This window comes from Sapajus apella, unplaced genomic scaffold (assembly GCF_009761245.1).
Source record: "Sapajus apella isolate SASKATOON/1434 unplaced genomic scaffold, GSC_monkey_1.0 scaffold13, whole genome shotgun sequence".
In the NCBI taxonomy this organism is placed as follows: domain Eukaryota; kingdom Metazoa; phylum Chordata; class Mammalia; order Primates; family Cebidae; genus Sapajus; species Sapajus apella.
Window position 1 is genome coordinate 682,303 of NW_022436953.1, and position 18,136 is coordinate 700,438.

The 18,136-nt window shown below is 51.3% G+C and overlaps 1 protein-coding gene across 5 annotated transcripts in view; it reads right to left on the minus strand.

Annotated features, from left to right (window-relative positions):
• Window positions 1-208: 208 nt before the first annotated feature.
• Window positions 209-18,136, minus strand: part of SLIT1 (slit guidance ligand 1) — a 189,857-nt gene continuing 171,929 nt past the window's right edge. The window contains exons 29-39 of one of the 5 annotated variants that reach the window (XR_004269883.1): window positions 15,835-15,974; window positions 15,558-15,651; window positions 12,186-12,323; window positions 8,398-8,635; window positions 6,640-6,770; window positions 6,046-6,200; window positions 4,719-5,007; window positions 4,191-4,402; window positions 2,762-3,428; window positions 2,355-2,418; window positions 209-970 (exon numbers count right to left, since the gene is read on the minus strand). Coding sequence is in view for 2 of the 5 variants with exons in the window: in XM_032281172.1 (XP_032137063.1) it covers window positions 3,190-3,428; window positions 4,191-4,402; window positions 4,719-5,007; window positions 6,046-6,200; window positions 6,640-6,770; window positions 8,398-8,635; window positions 12,186-12,323; window positions 15,558-15,651; window positions 15,835-15,974 (1,636 nt within the window). In the remaining 3 variants the exon portion in view is untranslated. Of the gene's footprint in view, window positions 3,429-4,190; window positions 4,403-4,718; window positions 5,008-6,045; window positions 6,201-6,639; window positions 6,771-6,795; window positions 7,720-8,397; window positions 8,636-12,185; window positions 12,324-15,557; window positions 15,652-15,834; window positions 15,975-18,136 lie in introns of those variants that run through there. The other 4 variants (XR_004269881.1, XR_004269882.1, XM_032281172.1 and 1 more) reach the window with 4 other exon arrangements.

Here is an 18,136-nt window from a genome sequence, read left to right on the forward strand (position 1 = left end):
CCCCGGGGGGCTATGCCCCAGCCCTCTCCCAGGACCCCCTCCTTCAGGAGGAATGGATTTCAGGAAGACCAGGGTGTTCCAGGGACAGACATCCTACATGTGGAGCCCCTTGGAGCCATCCCTGGATGGGGTCCCAGGTGTGATCGGCCCAGGGGAGAATGCCAGCAGCACCGGGCTCACCCTTGGTGGAGATAAAGAGACCAACAAGGCAGAGTGAATCAATGTCATGTTCACATGGAAGACAACAGACAGTATCAACATAGTCTAAAACGATACTTCAAGGGCGGGCGCAGCTCCCTCACAGGCCTGTTCTATACCAGTCTCTTAAGAGTTGATCAGGACTACAGAAACCCCGACAAAACGTGTCACGACCACATCGCATCCGAAAGGCAAAACAAGACGCTGGATGTTGACTTTAACATATAAAAATACTATAACAAAATGAAATACAAATATATATTAGAATCTGTAAGTATTCTGTATAAAGAGATACTTTTGCGGTTAGGCTGCCATCAGGCAAAGAGGAGACAAAGTCCAGGCTTTTCCACTTCCTGACACCTTCACCGGGAGCCCCAGCCCTGTCGCCAGGGGTGTTGCCAAGGCCACAGCTCCCTCGGGACGCACCCTGCTGTATCTCTTCATGTCTAAAATGCAGAGAGAACTAGGGGTCTTCACAAAGGGGGGGGACAAGATGTGGAGAGGACTTCTCAGAGGGACAGCTTCGCTGTAGCCGCCTTCCAGACTTGCAAGCCGCGTGTAAACAGGCAACGTGAGTGTGGACTCAGGTCCTTAGCAACCTGCTGGTGGATGGCCACATTGGAGAAAAAGCTGATCCTGGGGCACACAGCTCTCACCTCACCTCATGGCGGATTCCAATCCTCAGCCTGCTCCGAGGTCAGCACTGCCATGCTAGGAGGCTGGGCCACGTGGAGGGGCCAGTCAGGGGAGGCTTAAGCTCACATGGCACTCCCTGGGAACAAACACACCAGCCACTCGCCTCCCAGCCCTGTGGCGCCAGGTGAGGGGTGAGGTACCACCTGTCTACAGGTGCCCTTTCTACCACCTGCAGAATGAAGAAGTCTCCTGCCAGTCAGTGCCCTTCAAGCCTGGGAATTGGCTTCTCCAGGGTGGTGGGGAATGGTGGTGGCCAGGGAATCTTTCTCAGGGTTGGTGAGCACCTTTCTTCTAGGGAAGAGGCAAGCTAGCTGCCCTTGAGCTTTCCCGCCCTATCCAGCCCAGTGCAGCTGCTCTGCAGGGTCCCACGGTGGCCTGGGAACTCAGAGTAAGAGAAGGATGCTATGATATGTGGCCCTGGGAGAAGCCCCATGAGGCCCAGGCTGCTGTCTACTTGGGGGTGGAGGCAGGGACTGTGGCCTTGCTCAGAGCTATAAGTAGATCCCAGCTCCCTGGTGAGGGGCAGATCCTGCCATGAGGACGCCTCCCCTGGTGGGCAAGGTGGGCTCTCTTCCCATGGACTCTCAGTTGCTAGATTGAGTCCTTCTGGTCTGGGACATGCCAGGCGCCCCCTACCCCAGCTCTAGCCATCTAATCAGCATCAAGGGCTCCCCTCACTGTCCTGGGCGGGGATGTGGGCACGAGACATGGACACAATGCCACTCCGACCCTCACCTAAACACATACCCAGCCATGCCTCCTGGTCACAGGTGGAGGGAGCCAGGGCAGGGACATGCTCACCTCTGTTGCCCACCAGAAGCCCCCCGGGATGGGCCCTCTTGGTGAGACCCTCTGGGGAAGGAAAGGGCAGCTTTGCCTCCCTTTAGCCAATTCACAATTTGGCCTCACAAACCATCTTTCTACATTTTCACTGTGTATGGAAGAGAAGGCTACATAGATGATCACATTCAGCGCCTCTTCCAACACGGGCTCCTTTGCTGCCAGCAAAGCTCTGGCCTGGGCTGCTGTCTGTGGCTGGAGCCCACACTCAACTCAACTCTTCCCAGGCATCCTAGTCATTCCTGCGGTGCTCTGGGATTCGTTTATATCTGTCCATTAGGCCAGAATGCCCACTGTTCCCAGCCCCGGGTTGGGCACATAAATACCGATGATCAATGAAGATGGGTCTTCTAACTCCTTGGCCTCCCAAGACCACAGTGGGGGAGTTGACACTGTTCCTTCTGTCATCCCACCCACCCATTTTACAGCTGAGGAACCCGAGGCCCAGGTGAGAAGTTTGCCCCAAGTGATAGAGCCAGTGGGGACTTCCCAATGCCCGCAGCACCGTCCCTTCCAGTGCTCCCTACCCGCCTGCGGTGTGAAGGACTCTGAACCAGCTGCTCCCAGGTCGAGCACCCTGGCACAGACCCCCACTCCCAGCCCTTCTGCCAATAGCTCACCGACAGCTTGTGGCTGGCTGCTGGCTGGGGCTCCCAGGACCAGTGCCCCTTCTGTGGCCAATGTCTGGAGGCAGATGATGTTTGTTTACCTAGAGCAAAGAAGCCCCTGCCCTCTTTGGTGGGGTCTGCCACCATACGCAGCCCCTGTGGCTGTTACCTCCACATAAGCCCTCCTTGAAGCTACAGTAGTCATCCTAGAACTTTTGGATTCAGAGGCCTTGGCCTAGAACCATCTCTACCCGAAGTGGCTGCAGAGCAGCCAGTCAGCCCAGAGGGGAAGGGTCCAACCCTCCCTGGCCAGCAGGAGGCGGCACCCCTGCTCCGCAGCCTGGCCTACCGCCAGCAGGTTCTGTAGCAGTGGACTGAGCCAAACCGGCTGCTGATGAGGCTGAGTACTTCACTGTTACCTGCAGAGGGGTAAGAGGCTTCTGGGGCCATGGACCCAGCTCCAAGCCAGCCTGGGCCACAGGCCAGAGGGCAGGGCTGGTTTGGAAAGGGGTCATTTATCTTCTCCAGACCCAGGTAGCAGGTAAGGAGGGGTGTCATCGTTCTGCACTTCTTGGCCTGACCTCATGCACACATTCATTCAACAAATATTTATTAAGCGCCTATTTGTGCAAGGCACTTCTGGAGAGGGCAGCCCACAGCCCGGGCCTCACCCATCCCCTCTGCCCCCACAGCTATGGCGCAATTTGCTTTTAAAAGGCTGCTCTGGCACCACCCCACCCAGGAGGGCCCAGCTGCCCAGGAGCCATCCTGTGATGACCTGCACCCCAGCCTGCTGCAGCGGCTGGGCCCCCCTTGCCCACCCTCAACCGCCTGTCCATGCCTGGCGCTATGCACAGAGGGCACAGCCACACTTGGTGGGCTTTTCCACCTCCTCAGCAAAAGAGGTTCCATCGCTGCACTCAAAGGTGAACTTCCTCCGCTTCAGCCGAAGGCCCTGGCAGCAGCCCTGGCCTGGACACGAGCCCCGGCACTCCACCCATGACAGGGGCCGCGTGGTCCGGCAGACGGCATAGCCCCTCTGGACCTGGTGAAAGTCCCGGACAGGGTCCCCCCGGCACTCGGACTCTGGATGGGACAGACACCAAAGGCAAGCCTCAGGGCACACCCATGGGTGAGCTGCTGCCTCCAGGGAGGCAGGAGGAAGAGGAGGAGGGCAGCATCTGTAGGGTGGAGCCTGTGGCTCTCAGACCCCATCATACTTCCCCTCTTGCTGACATGCACAAGCTCCTCCCAGGGCCCTCCGGGACAGATGGAACTGCCCAAGGGAGGCGGGGTCCCCATTGCTAGAGTTGTGCAAGAGAGGCTGGATGCCCCGGAGGCAACATTATGAAAAGGATTCGTGCTGGGGAGGGGATGGCCTAGGGGACCCTTAAAGCGCCTGAGTTCTGGGTTTCTCCGGCTTCTCCCTGCCGGGCCTTAGCAGTCCGGATTCCAGTAGAAGCATATTGGTCAAGGAGCAGGGAGGGCCTGGGAAGCAGTCCCCAACCCTTGGACTTCCTGCCGCCACTCCCAGGTCACAAGGTGATGGGGCCAAGATGCAGAGGTTGGGCCAGGAGTTTTTACCCCGGGTGGTCTCTTCTGCAAGGAGAGACCCCAGCCAGAAGAGGCACATACCCTGGATAAGGGAGCTGCAGGGCAAGCTGGGCCAGGAGAGATGGGGGGCAGTGTCCAGAGGGTGGAGGGACCCCAAAAGCCTCATAGTAGCCCATGGCATAGAGCTGGGGGGGGACAGAAGGGCTGCCAAGGCTGGGAGGAAGAAAGAGTCAAACAGCTAAAGCAATTTGTGGGGGACCGTGGGGAAGGCACATCAGGAGGGGGGCCCCTGACCTTGCTCACACAGCTTGCCCGAAAAGCCGGGGTCACACACACAGTGTGCCCCCTTGGTGGCCGAGGCCTGGCAGTGGCCATGCAGGCACTGCAGGCCTCTGCAGGGCTCTGCCGGGGCCCTGGCCTGGTTGCACAGGGCCCCCGAGTACCCATCCTGGCACTGGCAGCTGTAGGAAAGAGCGTCGAGGGGCACGCATTGCCCGTGGACACACCTGCAGGGGATAGAGAAACGGTGCTGTGAGGACAGGCCCAGCCAAGCCCCACCCGAGGCAGCCCACCCCACCCAGCCCTGACTTCACAGGTCTTTATTCTGTTCCCAAGATTGAAACAGATGGAGTTGCCTGTGACTCTGTATGTGTCCCTATGGGCCTTGCTCTATTAATAAAAAAGTGAAAGCCAGATAAAAGTAATAAAACTCTGGGTTGAGCCAGATGTTCTCATTTAGGTTAGAAGACTGTAAGGCAGCCCTTCCCATGGGGAAGGAGTAGGTGGGCAGGGGCAAGGGCTTCCCCAGGGCCCCAGGCTCACTTGTGGCCATGGCAGGGGCCGTCAGCGGGCTGGTCACAGTGCAGGCCCCCCCAGCCGGCCTCACAGTGGCACGTGGGCCCCGGGGTGGCATTGGGCTGACAGATGCCGTGTAGGCAGTAGAGCTTGCGGCAGGGTTCACAGCCTGGCACCACGCCCGGCTTCATCTGCGTCTTGGTGAAGTCCTGCAGCTCATTGTTGATGTACAGGTTTCGGATGCATCCGTGGAAGCTGGAGCCATTGAGGATCTGCCACAGGCGGAAGGCAGCTGAGTTGACATCCACGGGCATCCCTGGGGTACAAGGGAAGCAGAGCTGGGCTGAGTCAGGCTCGGCCATGCCAGACAACCACCTCTGAGGTCTGGGCAGCTCCATGGCATTCCCTCTTGCCTGCAGCCTCTGTCCTTCATCTCTGCCACCCTGATCCAAGGTCCTTTGCCACCTTGGAGGGCCCAGACTCCTTTCCCAGATGAAAGGGAAAAGCTGCTTCCTCTTCTATTGGAGCTGGGGCATCAGGCCTGGCAGTGGCCAGCTGCTGGGTGCAGCTGTCAGGTGCCTGTTCCTAGTCTGGCTGCCCTCACCAAGCCACCTTCTCTCCCTGGTGAGCTTTTACCTCCCAGGGATCCCAGCCGTAGCAAAGGGGCGGGGTCAAGAACTCATGTGTGATGCTGGGTCACTGCTTTTGTGGCTGTCCCTTCTCAGCAGCCCTCTGAAGTAGGGCTTGCTAAGCCCCATTTGACAGATGCTCATGACTGGCCTGAAGCTACGGAGCTGCAATGAGGCCCAGGGCCCTCCCTCACCCCTGCCCCAGCACAACCCCCACAGGGTGGAGATGGCCCTGCTGCATCCAGCAGCCTGCTCATCAAGACCTAGAAACGCTTGCAGGTGGTAGATGGGGTCATCTAGCCTGCAAAGCCTCTAAGGCCAGCCGAGGCAGAGGCTGATGTAGGGACTCAGTACCTGAGTCTCTTGCAGTGGGTCTGGGCCTCTGAGGGCCCCAAGACTAGACCCTAAGCCATTGAAAAGCCCCTTCTGGCCCAAAACCAAAAGGAAAGGTGCCCACGGTATCGCAGACAGCTTAGACAGTCCCAGGACCTCCCCTAAGCCAGGCCTCACACCCAACCCAAGAAGCCATCCTTCTTGGTCAGTCTGGGCCAGGCAGAGAGCAGCTGGGCTCCGGGCAGCAAGGCTAGTCCTGCAGCTCGGCCACCACCAGGATTGTCTCCCCACTTGACGTTTCCCACAGCTCAGTCCCTGGGCACCAGCACTCCTGGCCAGACTCAGGCCAGGCAGCAAGAGAGGCCCCCCCTCCACCAGGGCCAGGTCCTCACCTCCCACATAGAGTGGCGCCTCACTGTTGAGTGTATAATGTTTGCCAAAGTTGTCCATGGTCATGGGGCTGCCACCATCAATAGAGAGATTCACCATCTGGTCAAAGGCGACCAGCTCAACGGTGTGGAACTGCCCGTCATTTATCGTCTCGGCACTGGAAGAAGAGGGAGTTACCCGCCCCAGGGAGTGGGCATCAGTCTGGACCATCCCTGCCTGGGCACTTCCCCAGAAACACCAGCAGCTGCTCCCCAGGAGACTAAATCTTAAGGACTGTGGGGGCTCAATAGCCTATCGCCTGATCCCTCTCACTCCCCTTCTTGGACTCCCTGGGGAAGGCTGAGAGGTTTCAGGCAGTGGTCTCAAACTTACGAGTCTCCCCCTCCCCATTAAGGAGCTTCCTCTAAGGTGGTGGAGGGATGGGGAAGGGTGGGGCCCCTGCACAGGTCTCAGCGACCTGATGGTTCAAGTGTCCTTCAAACTTGGGCAGCCCAGGTTTCTAGAGGTCTTGATAACCACCTGCTTTTGGCCCAGGAGGCCTTGCCCTGGCAGTCCCATACCCCTGAGGCCAGCTGGGGGACATAAGGAAGCCCTACCTGTAGATGGCAGAGCTGGGGTAGCTGCCTGGGTCGTAGCTGACACGCACATGGCCCTGGTACAGCTCAACTGCAATGTGGTCGTTGTCCCCGTTGTACAGAAGGATCCCATTGTCCTCCGCCGTGGAGACCTGATAGGCAGAGGCACTTTCTCTCCCACCCCACCCCACGCAGCAGCAGCACAGGCTGGTAGGTGGGGCAGAGAGGGGACCCAAGGTTGGAAGAGAGATGCTCTCTTCCTCTACCTGGCCAGCCTCCCCAAGGCCATTCCTCCAGAGGGCGCTGACAGAGGCTGCAGCCTCAGGTTCAAGCCCCATCCACTGCCAGCCTGGCCAGGTCCAGGCAGGGGAGGGTGCTGGGCCACTGAAGCCTGGAAACTGTGCCAGAGAGTGGCCAAGAGACCTCAGGACAATCTTCCCAGAGAGAAAAATTAGACCAGGACCTCTCTCTGCTGAATGCGGGTACCCTGTCCTGTGGGCCTCAGGGAGCTAGCTGCTTAGGGTGGGAACTACAGAAAGGACAAGCTCAGGAAGGCTCTCTGACAGCCAGAGTCATCCAAGCCTACTGGAAGGAGCCACTCAGAAAGTAATGCCTGTCTCTGGAACCTTGCAAGCAAAATGAGATCTTTGCCTCAGGAGGGAGATCCCTCTTAGATGCTGCAGAAGCCATGATCACTGTTCCCTCCCTTGTCCTGCTTCCTCCGTTTCATCTGGTAAAGACCCTGAGCACCCTGGTCTGTGGAGCCGGGCATAGGAACCAGCCTGTCCAGTCACCCTGCCCCATCTCCTCGGACTCAGCGGTTGGTTCAGAGATGGGCATGTGACTAACGCCAGGCCAATCAGAGATCTTCCTTGAGCTGACGGAATTAAAGCTTTCAAGGAAGAGCCTTTGTAAATGGTAAAAGATGAGGATAAACCCAGAACATGCCCACGGCAATGGCTGGTTAGGGTTTTGGTAAATTTTATTTTTTGCGGTTAGGCTAGCTGTTGTCTTGCCATGTAGACTATGTAAGTGGGCAGGATACTGGAGAGGTGACATAGGGGAAGGGCAGAATGCTCATGTTTGAGAGGCTGAAGAGCTCTGAGAAAAAAGGAAAAGAGGACAAAAGAGAGGGAAGAAAGAGGTGGCATTTGTGACAGGGAATGGAAGTTGGGGGAAAGAGAAAGATGATTAAAGGAGAATTTAACATTCCTTATCATGTGCTTGCAATATAAGCCACTCTCCTCTCCATCCCCAAAAAGTATTTAGCAAAACATTGATATATTTCACCAATGCTATTGAAGTGGGACTTGATTTACTTTCCCCTCACTATGAAGATGTTCTGAGATGGAACTGAAGGCATGGAAAGGGCGACTCAAGGGATCCTAGGTACATTTGGTTAAAGGGATTAGCCCAAAGTTAACTCTGGTCATATTCCAGCCACACATAGAAAGCCTGTCTGCAGCACTGGAGGCAGATGCTGAGGAGTAGTTGGGACAAGAAATGGTGGGAGAGGATGATGGCAAGTCTAGTTTTCTGAATCCAGTTACCCATGAGACCATGTCCACCCCTGCTCTGGTTTTGTGACTCTATAACCTTTCTAACTGTGCTTAAACTAGTTCAAGCTGAGATTCTGATATCCACATTCAAAGAATTTTGATTACACAGGGTCCTTTTAGTTCCCCAGGCACCATGCAGGGACGCATCTTGATGCTCTGGCCTAAGCCAGGGTCCCCTGCTCCCTGACTCCCCTCTATGACCAACCCCTCTGGCACGCACCTGCAGGGTGATGTTGGCCCGTGGCCAGTTTTGCAGGTCAGTGAACTGCAGGTAAGTGTCCCGATCCACAAAGTTGACACTGAGCAACTTCTCACACTCAGGGCCACCGAAGCCTGGGAGGCACTGGCACACGGGCCTGTTGCCCTGGTCCACACAGTTGGCCCCGTTCTGGCACTCAGTCCCCTCACAGGGGCTCTTGGGGGCAGGCAGATGGGGAGGGATCTCACAGAGCTGTCCGCTGAGAGGAAAGGACACAAGTCAGGGAGGGCCAGAGGAAGGAGGTATCTTTCTCTCCCACAGCCCTAAAGAGAAATTCACTAAACATCTTGGGAAAATGGATTCTTAAAGTGACAGAAGATGCTCCTAACAAACACTTTTCATGAGAGAGCTGAGAGCCAGAAGGATACCAAGAAACAAGTATGGTCCCTAGTCTAGCAGCATCAACATTACCTAGACACTTGATAGAAATGAAAAACCCATTGAATCTGCTTTTTAACAAGATCCAAGATGATTACTGCCTATGTCAATAACTCTTCAAGGCAGATTTTACTATACCCATTTTACAGAAAAGAAAACTGAGACTTAAGACACAGGCATAAAGAGGGAAAAATCAAATTACTAAAATAAGAAATAAAAGAAGGGACATTACTACAAACCTTATAGAAATACAATGAATTATAAAGGAATACTATGAAAAAAAATACACCAACAAACTAGCTAACATAGAGAAATGGACGAATTTCTAAAAATATGCAAACTACCAAAACTGAACCAAGAAAAAATAGAAAATATGAATAGACCTATAACTAGTAAAGAAATTGAATTAGTAATCAGAAAACTTCCCAGGTCCAGATGGTTTCACTGGTGAATTCTAACAAACATTTAAAAACAATAAATATCAATTCTTCACAAACTAGTCCAAAAAATTAAAAATGAGGGAACACTTTCTAACTCATTCCATGAGACCAGCATTACCCTGATACCAAAACCAAAGATGTCACAACAAAAGATATCACAAAAAACTAGACCAATATCATAAATTTTGTCACCAAAATCCTCAACAAATTATTAGCAAATCAAATACACCATTTAAAAAAAAGATTATATACAATGACCAAGTAAGATTTACCCCAGGAATGCAAGGCTGGTTTGACATCTGAAATTCAATTAATAGAATACATGACATTGATTAACAAAAAAGCAAAAAAAAAGTTCATCTCAATAGATGCAGAAAAAGCATTTGACAAACTTCAACATTCCTTCATGACAAAAACACTCCACAAACTAGGAATAGAAGTGAACTGCATCAACCTGATAAAGGGCACCTACAAAAAACACACAACTGACATCATACTTAATAGTCAGAGACTGAATTATTTCCTCCTAAGATTAGGAACAACACAAGGATATTTGTTCTCACAACTTCTATTCAATATTTTACTGGAGGTTCTAGCCATTACAGGAAAAAAAGAAAGGAAAGAAAAGGAATGAAGGAAGAAGGGAGGGAGAGGGAGGAAGGGGAGGAAGGGAAGGCAGGCAGGAAGGCAAGAAAGGGAAAGAGGGAAGGAAGGAGAAATAAAATGCATCCAGATGACATGATCTTGTGTAAGAAAATCCTACAGATTCCACTAAAACGCTATTAGAATTAATGAAATAATTCAGCATGATTGTAGAATACCGGATTAATGCACAAAAATCAAACAAAAATTAAATTAAGAAAACAATTCCTTTACAATAGCATCAAGCAGAATAAAATACTTAAGAATAAATTTTTTAAAGTGCAAAACTTATACTTTGAAAACTACAAGATGTTGAAAGAAATTAAAGAAGATCTAAATAAATGGAAAGGCATTCATGTTCATGGATCAATATGCTTAATATTGTTAAAATGGGAATACTAGCTAAATTGATCTACGGATTCAATACAATCTTTATCAAAATCCCAGTTAACTTCTTTGCAGAAATCAACATGCTAACCCTAAGATTCACACAGAAATTCAAGGCACTCAGAATAGCCAAAACAATCTTTAAAAAGAAAAGCAAACTAGGAGGACTCACACTTCCCAATTTCAAAATAGATTACAAAAACTACAGTAATCAAGAAAGTGTGGTACTGGCCTAAAGATAGTCATACAGATTAATGGAATAGAACTTAGAGTCCAGAAATATCCTTACATTTAGAGTTAGTTGATTTTGAAAAGAGTGCCAAGACTGTTCAATTGGAAAGGATTATGTTTTCAACAAATAGTGCTAGTACAACTGTATGTATATCTGCACGCAAAAGAATGAAGTTGGGCCCCCTACCTCACACCATGTATAAAAATTAACTCAAAATGAATCAATGACCTAAATATAAGAGCTAAAACTATAAAACTCTTAGAAGACAACATACGTATAAATCTGCATAACCTTGGATTAGGCAATGGTTTCCTAGGCCACACACAGCACAAGCAACAAAATAAAAAATAAACTAGATGTACCAAATTAAAAACTTTTGTGCATTATCAAGAAAAGACAGCCAACAAAATGGTAGAAAATACTTCCCAATCATATATCTGATAAAGGGCTTACCTAGAATACATAAAAAGCCTTTACAACTCAATAACAAAAAGACAAATACCTCAATTGAAAAATGAGCAAAGAACTTGAATAGACTTTTTTTTTTTCCAAAGAAGATATTTTTAAATGGCCAACAAGCACATGAAAAGATGCTCAACCTCACTGGGCACTGAGGAAATACAAATCAAAACCACAATGAGCTACCACTTCACACACTCATACACTGCTGGTGGGAATGGTACAGCCAATGGGGAAAACAGCTTGGTAGTTCCTCAAACAGTTAAACATACAATTAATATATGACTCAGAAAATCCACACCTAGGCATACACCCAAGAGAATTAAAAGTGTATCTCTACACAAAAACCTGTACACAAATGTAGGTAGAATCAGTCTTCATTATGGCCAAAAAGTGCAAACTACCTAAACACCTATCAACTAATAAGTGGGTAAACAAAATGTGGTATGTCCACACAACAGAACGCTACTTAGCCATGAGAAGGAATGAAGTGCTAACACTTGCCACCACATGGATGAATCTTGAAACATGACGCTGAGTGAAAGCAGCCAGTCACAAAGAACAACAGATTGTACGATGCGACTTACAGGAAATCTCCAGAACAGGCAAATTTATAGACACAAATATTAGGAGATTAGTAGCTGCCTGGAACTGGGATGAAGAGGGGCTGCTATGACAGATAAGGGGTATGGAGTTTTTTGGGGGGAAAGGAAAATGTTCAAAATTGATTGTGGTGATGGATGCCCAACTCTGGGAATAAACTAAAAGCCACAGAATTTTACATGTAACTGAGTAAACTGTATGGTATGTAAATTATATCTCATTGAAGCTATTTTTTTAAAAAATGAGTGAGTGGAGCATGGGATGTGGGTGGCCAGAGGGAGGGTGGGCAGGTAGATGCCCTTTGTGGCAGGACATGTCCTCAGAGGCTCGGCTAGGCAGGTAAGTGACAGGACACTGCCCAGTCATCTGCATCCATCTCTCACCCCCTCCACCAAGCAGGTTAGGGGTCCTCTGCCTAGGCCCTGAGCAGTTCATGACTTTTCCAAGGCTGTACAGCTGGTGACTGGCAAAGGCATGGTTAAAACCCCAGCATCCAACTCCCAGGCTCTGACCCATACCCCTTTCCCTAGCAGTGGCTGGAGGCTTTTGCCAGCCCAGGGGCTTACAGCCACAAGGAGTCACTCCTAGTGTGTCCAGGGGCCACTCACCTGTAACCCTCAGCACAGAGGCAGGAGTAGCTGTTGACTTCATCCACACACTGCGCCCCATTCTGGCAGCGGTGGTCCCTGCAGTCATCCTGGGTCTCGCTGCAGTTGTCACCTGCGTAACCTGGCACACACTCACACCTGTTGAGGGGGAAAGGATGGTTGGGGGGGGTCAGCAGCACAGAGCCTGGGAGGCCAGAGGAGTGCACTGCCCCCCCCCCCGCCACCATCCACCACAGCCTGTACATGTGAGAGAGAGAACCTCAAGTTCCATTGAGGCTGTGGGGATCTCCAGGAGGTCACACAGAGCTCTGGATCTAAAAGGGCCCCCAGTCCATCCTGAGAGCCTTTCCTACTAGGAGAAGAGAGCTCACGTGGACTTGAGGCAGGGGCCGGGGGCTGGAAGAGGGGACCCCAGTGGCAGGGGGAGATGGAGTCTCGTCATGGAAGACCCACCCTCCCCAGCAACAGCACATGCAAGGCCAACTGTCAGACCATTCCTGACCTGCCCAGCGGCTCAGCTGCACCCTCCCTGTTCTCCAGGATCTGTCACCCGTTACTGAGTTCCACAGGCTCCCCCACTCCTCTTTCCCCAGTCTCCCAGTCCTTGGCAGGGCTGCTCAGTGGGTGCCGCGACCCCCAGGTCAGCCCCCAGCTTCCCAGTTGCCACCATGCCTCACTGCTGGCCCCAGACCCTCCCTGTGGGCTACTGTCTGCCTATCAAATAAAGGATACACTCCTGTAGCCCTTTCTAGTAATGGCCTTGCTCCCCGTCCTACAGGCCTCTTGCTCCCCTACACCAAGTCCAGCTCACCAAGCACTTCCCTGCCTTCACACCCATGGATTCCAGAATGCTATCTCCTTTCTCCCTGCATGGTCCAGCCAGCCCCATAACTCACCTCCTCTCGGGAGCCTCTGGGGAGCACTCCAGCCCTCACTGAGCAGTCTCCTTGTCTGAACTCCTTCTAAACTCCTAACTCTGAAGCTCAACCATACAACCAGGCAGATGGGTGCTCTTCCCTGTGTTTTCCACTCATTTCCTTGTCCAGTGTTTTTCAGGGTATAAGAAATACTTTCATACACATACATGCACACACGTGCAGACACACACACTTGACACCAGATTCATACAATACTTATTATCCTTATAAGATGGCATGTTGCTTCCTGATACTTGGTTTCATCTTTTAATCTTAACATTAGCATTAAAAGGGGCTGGGGCTCCCTTTATATCCAATTGATCACAATCTACTAATGAGTCTGGAGTTATAGTCTGAAAAATGTTACAGTAACTAAGCCGCCACCTATTCATTCATTCATTTAATGACTATACATTGGATATATGTCTTGGGTTCCAGGTAATGCCAGGTGTGGGGAACGCTCCCATGTGAAGCCCCCCCAGTGTTGGGCCTCACTGTGCATGAGCTTGATCCTGGATACAGTTTCCTGCTGGAGGCAGTCGAGCTATGGGGAAGTAGGAACGGAGAGAATAAGAGTAATGTCAGCCTCTCTTTCTATTTCTGACTACAGTGACCCCGGGTAATGGATGTGTGCTCTCTTTCGGTTCCTGTTGAGGAGTGGGTTTTATGACTCTGTTTACCAAGTTAAGTATAGCCTTTTAAGGACCAGATGATATTCCTATACTCAGATAAAGATCTATGGCTTAGCCTGTGACATTTCTAGATTGTTATCCTTGTGACCACATGTTCTGTTAACAATGATAAAGTATATCACCTGCTTACCTTTTATGACCCGTGATTATGTACCCCCTCTGCTGACATTTGCTTTTTGCAAATTTCTGTTCCCCTTATTGTATAGCTTACATAATGTGCACTGACGTCAATCCTTATAATCTAAAGGTACATACTGGAACCCTGGACACAAACTTGCTGCATAGGCATTGCCTATTCAGTCCTCCAGACCCCAGCTTTCTGTCTCTCTTATTTTCTGCGCAACCCCTCTTCCAGGCTGGGACCCTCTCGCTGGCCAAGACTTCCCGGCGGGCTCCCCGTCGCCCACAGCCAGGCACAGCTGAGCATGTCAGTTCCATCTTTCCACCAGGACAGGCAGTTGAGAGAACACGCACTCAGCACTCCACCGTGTGCCACGGCCCCAGGTCTGGAGCTAAGCACCATGTTTGCCCTTCATGATTGAGGGACTGTGCCAGGAGCTCCAGGCTGGACAGTGTGTAGTCCTGCCTTATCCCACCCTCCAGGGAGGGCACGTGCCACCCGATCTGCCACTGCTGCTTGGTCTGCCTGCCAAGCCCCACCCCTGGAAGCCCCCACAGGAGTGCAGCATTGGTCCACTGTTTGGATGGAGGCTCTTGTGAGCCCACAGATCGTGGAAGCAGGCCTCAACGATCCTGGACTCTCACTTTCTGTCATGGGCCCCAGGCTGCCCCAGCTAGACAGGGGGCTCCTGGGGGACTCCATCCACCAGCGTTGGCTTGAGTCCCTGGGCTTGGGTTCCTCAGTCACAAGCCCCAAGAAGCTCTGCCTTGACCACCCCTTGCTGCCCTGATGGGTGGAATGGGGAGGTCTCAGAAATGAGACTATGTTTGCAAAACTGCAGTCGGAAGCATCATTTAAAAAATGTGCGACCTTCATAAAGCAGTCTTCTAGTAACAGACATTTTCACATATGGTGGTAGCAACCATGACAAAAATACAGGCCAACGACTTTTTACCCAAACTTCCTGGGGCCAGATAGGTTTTGGAATTTAACACCTTTTAGGTTTTGGTAAGGTCAGACTGTGCATATCACACAGCCTGCTGGTAGGCGCTGAGGCAGCCCCGTAATCAGGCTTATTCATGTTTCTGCTACAAAATCTACACATATTCACATTACATGGGATGCATAACAACAGAAAGCGATCTCATGCCAGCGCAGGCCAGCTTTTATTACCAAATACGTCCAGGTCAGATCAGATTTTGCCATGAGATGGGAAGCTTTCCCGCGTTTTGTGGATTTTGTAATTGGGGATAAGAAATGGTGGATCTGGAATCATAGCCTGGAGCACTTAACGATGCCCAACCTGGAGCTAAGTGTGCTTTCCATGCATTTTCTCAATTTCCCTTGCAACCACCCCAGGAGGAAGCTACTGTCGCGCCAGTTTACAGGCAAGAAAACAGGCTCGGAGCAGGCAAGTGACACCTTCAGGGTCATGCTTCACACCCAGGTCTCTGTGGCCACAATGCTGTGCCCAACACCCCTCCACCCACCACCCTGCATGGATTCTAGGAACCCTGTAGAACTGGGACCAAACCCACTGGACAAGTGAGGAAATGAGGGTGGGGTGTGGAGCGCAGATTGGAATCCAGGCTGACTCAGTGACCAGAGCTCCTCCCTGGGCCTGGAAAGGGGCAACACTGACCTGGGTCCATCCGGGGTGCCCACACATTGGGCCTCGTGTTGACACGGGTTCAGATCCGGAGAGCACAAGTCCACCAGCTGCTCACAGGCCCTTCCTGGGGAAAGAAGGAGCAAGGGGCAGGAGAGAAGCTGCTCTCCTGTACTCTGCCAGGTGGCCAGGCCCACAGAAACTGCCGGCACACACTGAGCCAGGGACCCCCTTCCACTCCCGGGCATGGGGGCTCCGGGCTGTCTCTGTCCCCCGCCTCCCCCAGACACTGCGGCCCTGACATGCCTACCCTCGTACTGCAGGGGGCACTGGCAGGTGTAGTTGCCCACGCCGTCCACACAGATGCCCCCGTTGGCACAGGCGTGCTCCACACAGTCATCCGTGTTCACCCCACAGGTTGCTCCTTCAAAGCCGGTGGGACAGGAGCACCTGTTTGGGGAAGGGGAGGACGGAGAGACAGCCCTCCTGGGACACTGGTGGAAGCCTGTGGCTCCCAGTCAGTATCACCATTCCACAGAGTTAGCGTCCCTACTCTGGGCCAGGCCCTTGCCAGGTGCTGGGTGGGGCTAAAGGTGATCAAGACTGACCCTGCCCTCATGGGATTCACTCACAGTCTAGTGGGGAGGCAAAGGGGAGGTAGGCAGCGAGAGGAGAGGTAGTAAGGAAGTGTGGGGTAAGCACTGAAGCCAGGGAGCCGGGACAGAGGGGCAGGAGACGCCTGGCTCCTCCTTGGCAGAGAGTGATAAGGGCAGGCTTCTTGGAGGAGGTGATGAATTAACTAAGGACCCTGACAAGGGAGAGCAGGAAGGGGAGGAAGGTGACTGGGGCAGAGGAGTGTGTAAAAGCCTGGAGTGGCTGGGCGCAGTGGCTCACACCTGTAATCTCAGCACTTTTTGAGGCCAAGGCAGGTGGATCACCTAAGGTCAGGAGGTCAAGACCAGCCTGGCCAACACGGTGAAACCCCACCTCTATTAAAATACAAAAATTAGCTGGGTATGGTCCCATGTGCCTGTAATCCCAGCTACTCAGGAGGCTGAGGCAGGAGAATCACTTGAACCGGGGAGGCAGAGGTTGCAGTGAGCCAAGATCATGCCACTGCACTCCAGCCTAGGTGACAGAGTGAGACTCCATCTCAAAAAAAAAAAAAAAAGGCTGGAGTGGAAGCGAACCCCATGGCCAGTCTTCTGCAGGGGCTCTGCCCATTCACACAGTTCAATACTTCAGGAACACAGACTTTAGGCACAGTGAGCAAGGGGCTGCGTTGTGCAGGAGCCTGGTCATGAGGGGCCCTGGGGGTCAGTGACCTTCAAGCCAGGATACACCTTCCCCTGGGGCACCCAAGGTTTTCCAAGGGGTGTGTAGATCAGAGAGAGGTCCAAGAAATTAATTTCCAGATCTTCAAATATCTGCATGAGCTCCTCCCTAAAGTGACCTGGCCCAGAACTCTAAAAAAAGGTGGCCTCTCCGCTCCAGCCCTTACAGACTGGGGGTAATGGGACACGCCCTCCAGGTAGAACGGGAGTGGGGGCATGCCTCCAGGCACCAAGTAAAGGGGCAATTAGGAATCCTGATGCTTAGAAAGTGACTGAATACATACAATCTAAGTCAAGAGATTTCCAGTTCTGTGTACTGGAAGTAATTGAAGGAAGGCCTCATGGAACTGTCAGCTGATAGAATATTAAAAATAATCTTGATGACAGGTCACTGTGGAGATTTGGCATATAAACTGGGAAGGCTTTCAAAGAATTAAGTGACGCAGCTATAATAAAACTAATCTCATCAGTTTATTTACACGAACAAACTTTTCCAGCATTTATAGCTATAGAAACAAAACAGTAATAAATCTGCTGTGTCTTCTTGTATTCTGCAACATTCATCCATAAACCAACCGAGACAAGAAAAGAAAATCACCCATATCCATCTCATTAAGAGAGATACAGTCTAATCACATTTTCCTTTTATATGTACTAATTTTCAATTTTATAATACAGTTAAGTTGTTTTGAATTATTGTAGGGATAACTTGCTGCAAAAGAAACTTTAAATCAGAGGTTTATGGTGATAAGAAATAATGAAACACCTTTAAGTTTTAACTTACGTGTACCCATGTTGGGGACAGAGACGTATGGCAGGGTACTCAAGAAAAGACACTAGCATAAAAATCTATTAGTTAGAAAGAAACATGGGAGGGTAAGGAATAAAATGGAAATGCTAGAGGAGAAGAAAGAACAAGGTAAAATATTGAACTGTTAAAGAAGAACCCGCTCGTGTCATTTTAAAGTGGGGTCCAATTGGCTGGGCATGGTGGCGCATGCCTGTAATCCCATCACTTTTGGAGGCCAAGATGGGTGGATCCCTTGAGGTCAGGAGTTCGAGACCAGCCTGGCCAACATGGTGAAACCCCATCTCTACTAAAAATACAAAAATTAACCGGGTGTGGTGCTGCACACCTATAGTCCCAGCTACTCAGGAGGCTGAGGCAGGAGAACTGCTTGAACCCAGGAGGCGGAGGTTGCAGTGAGCCGAGATCTCACCACTGCACTCCAGCCTGGGTGACAGAACAAGACTCTGTCTCAAAAAAAAAAAAAAAGA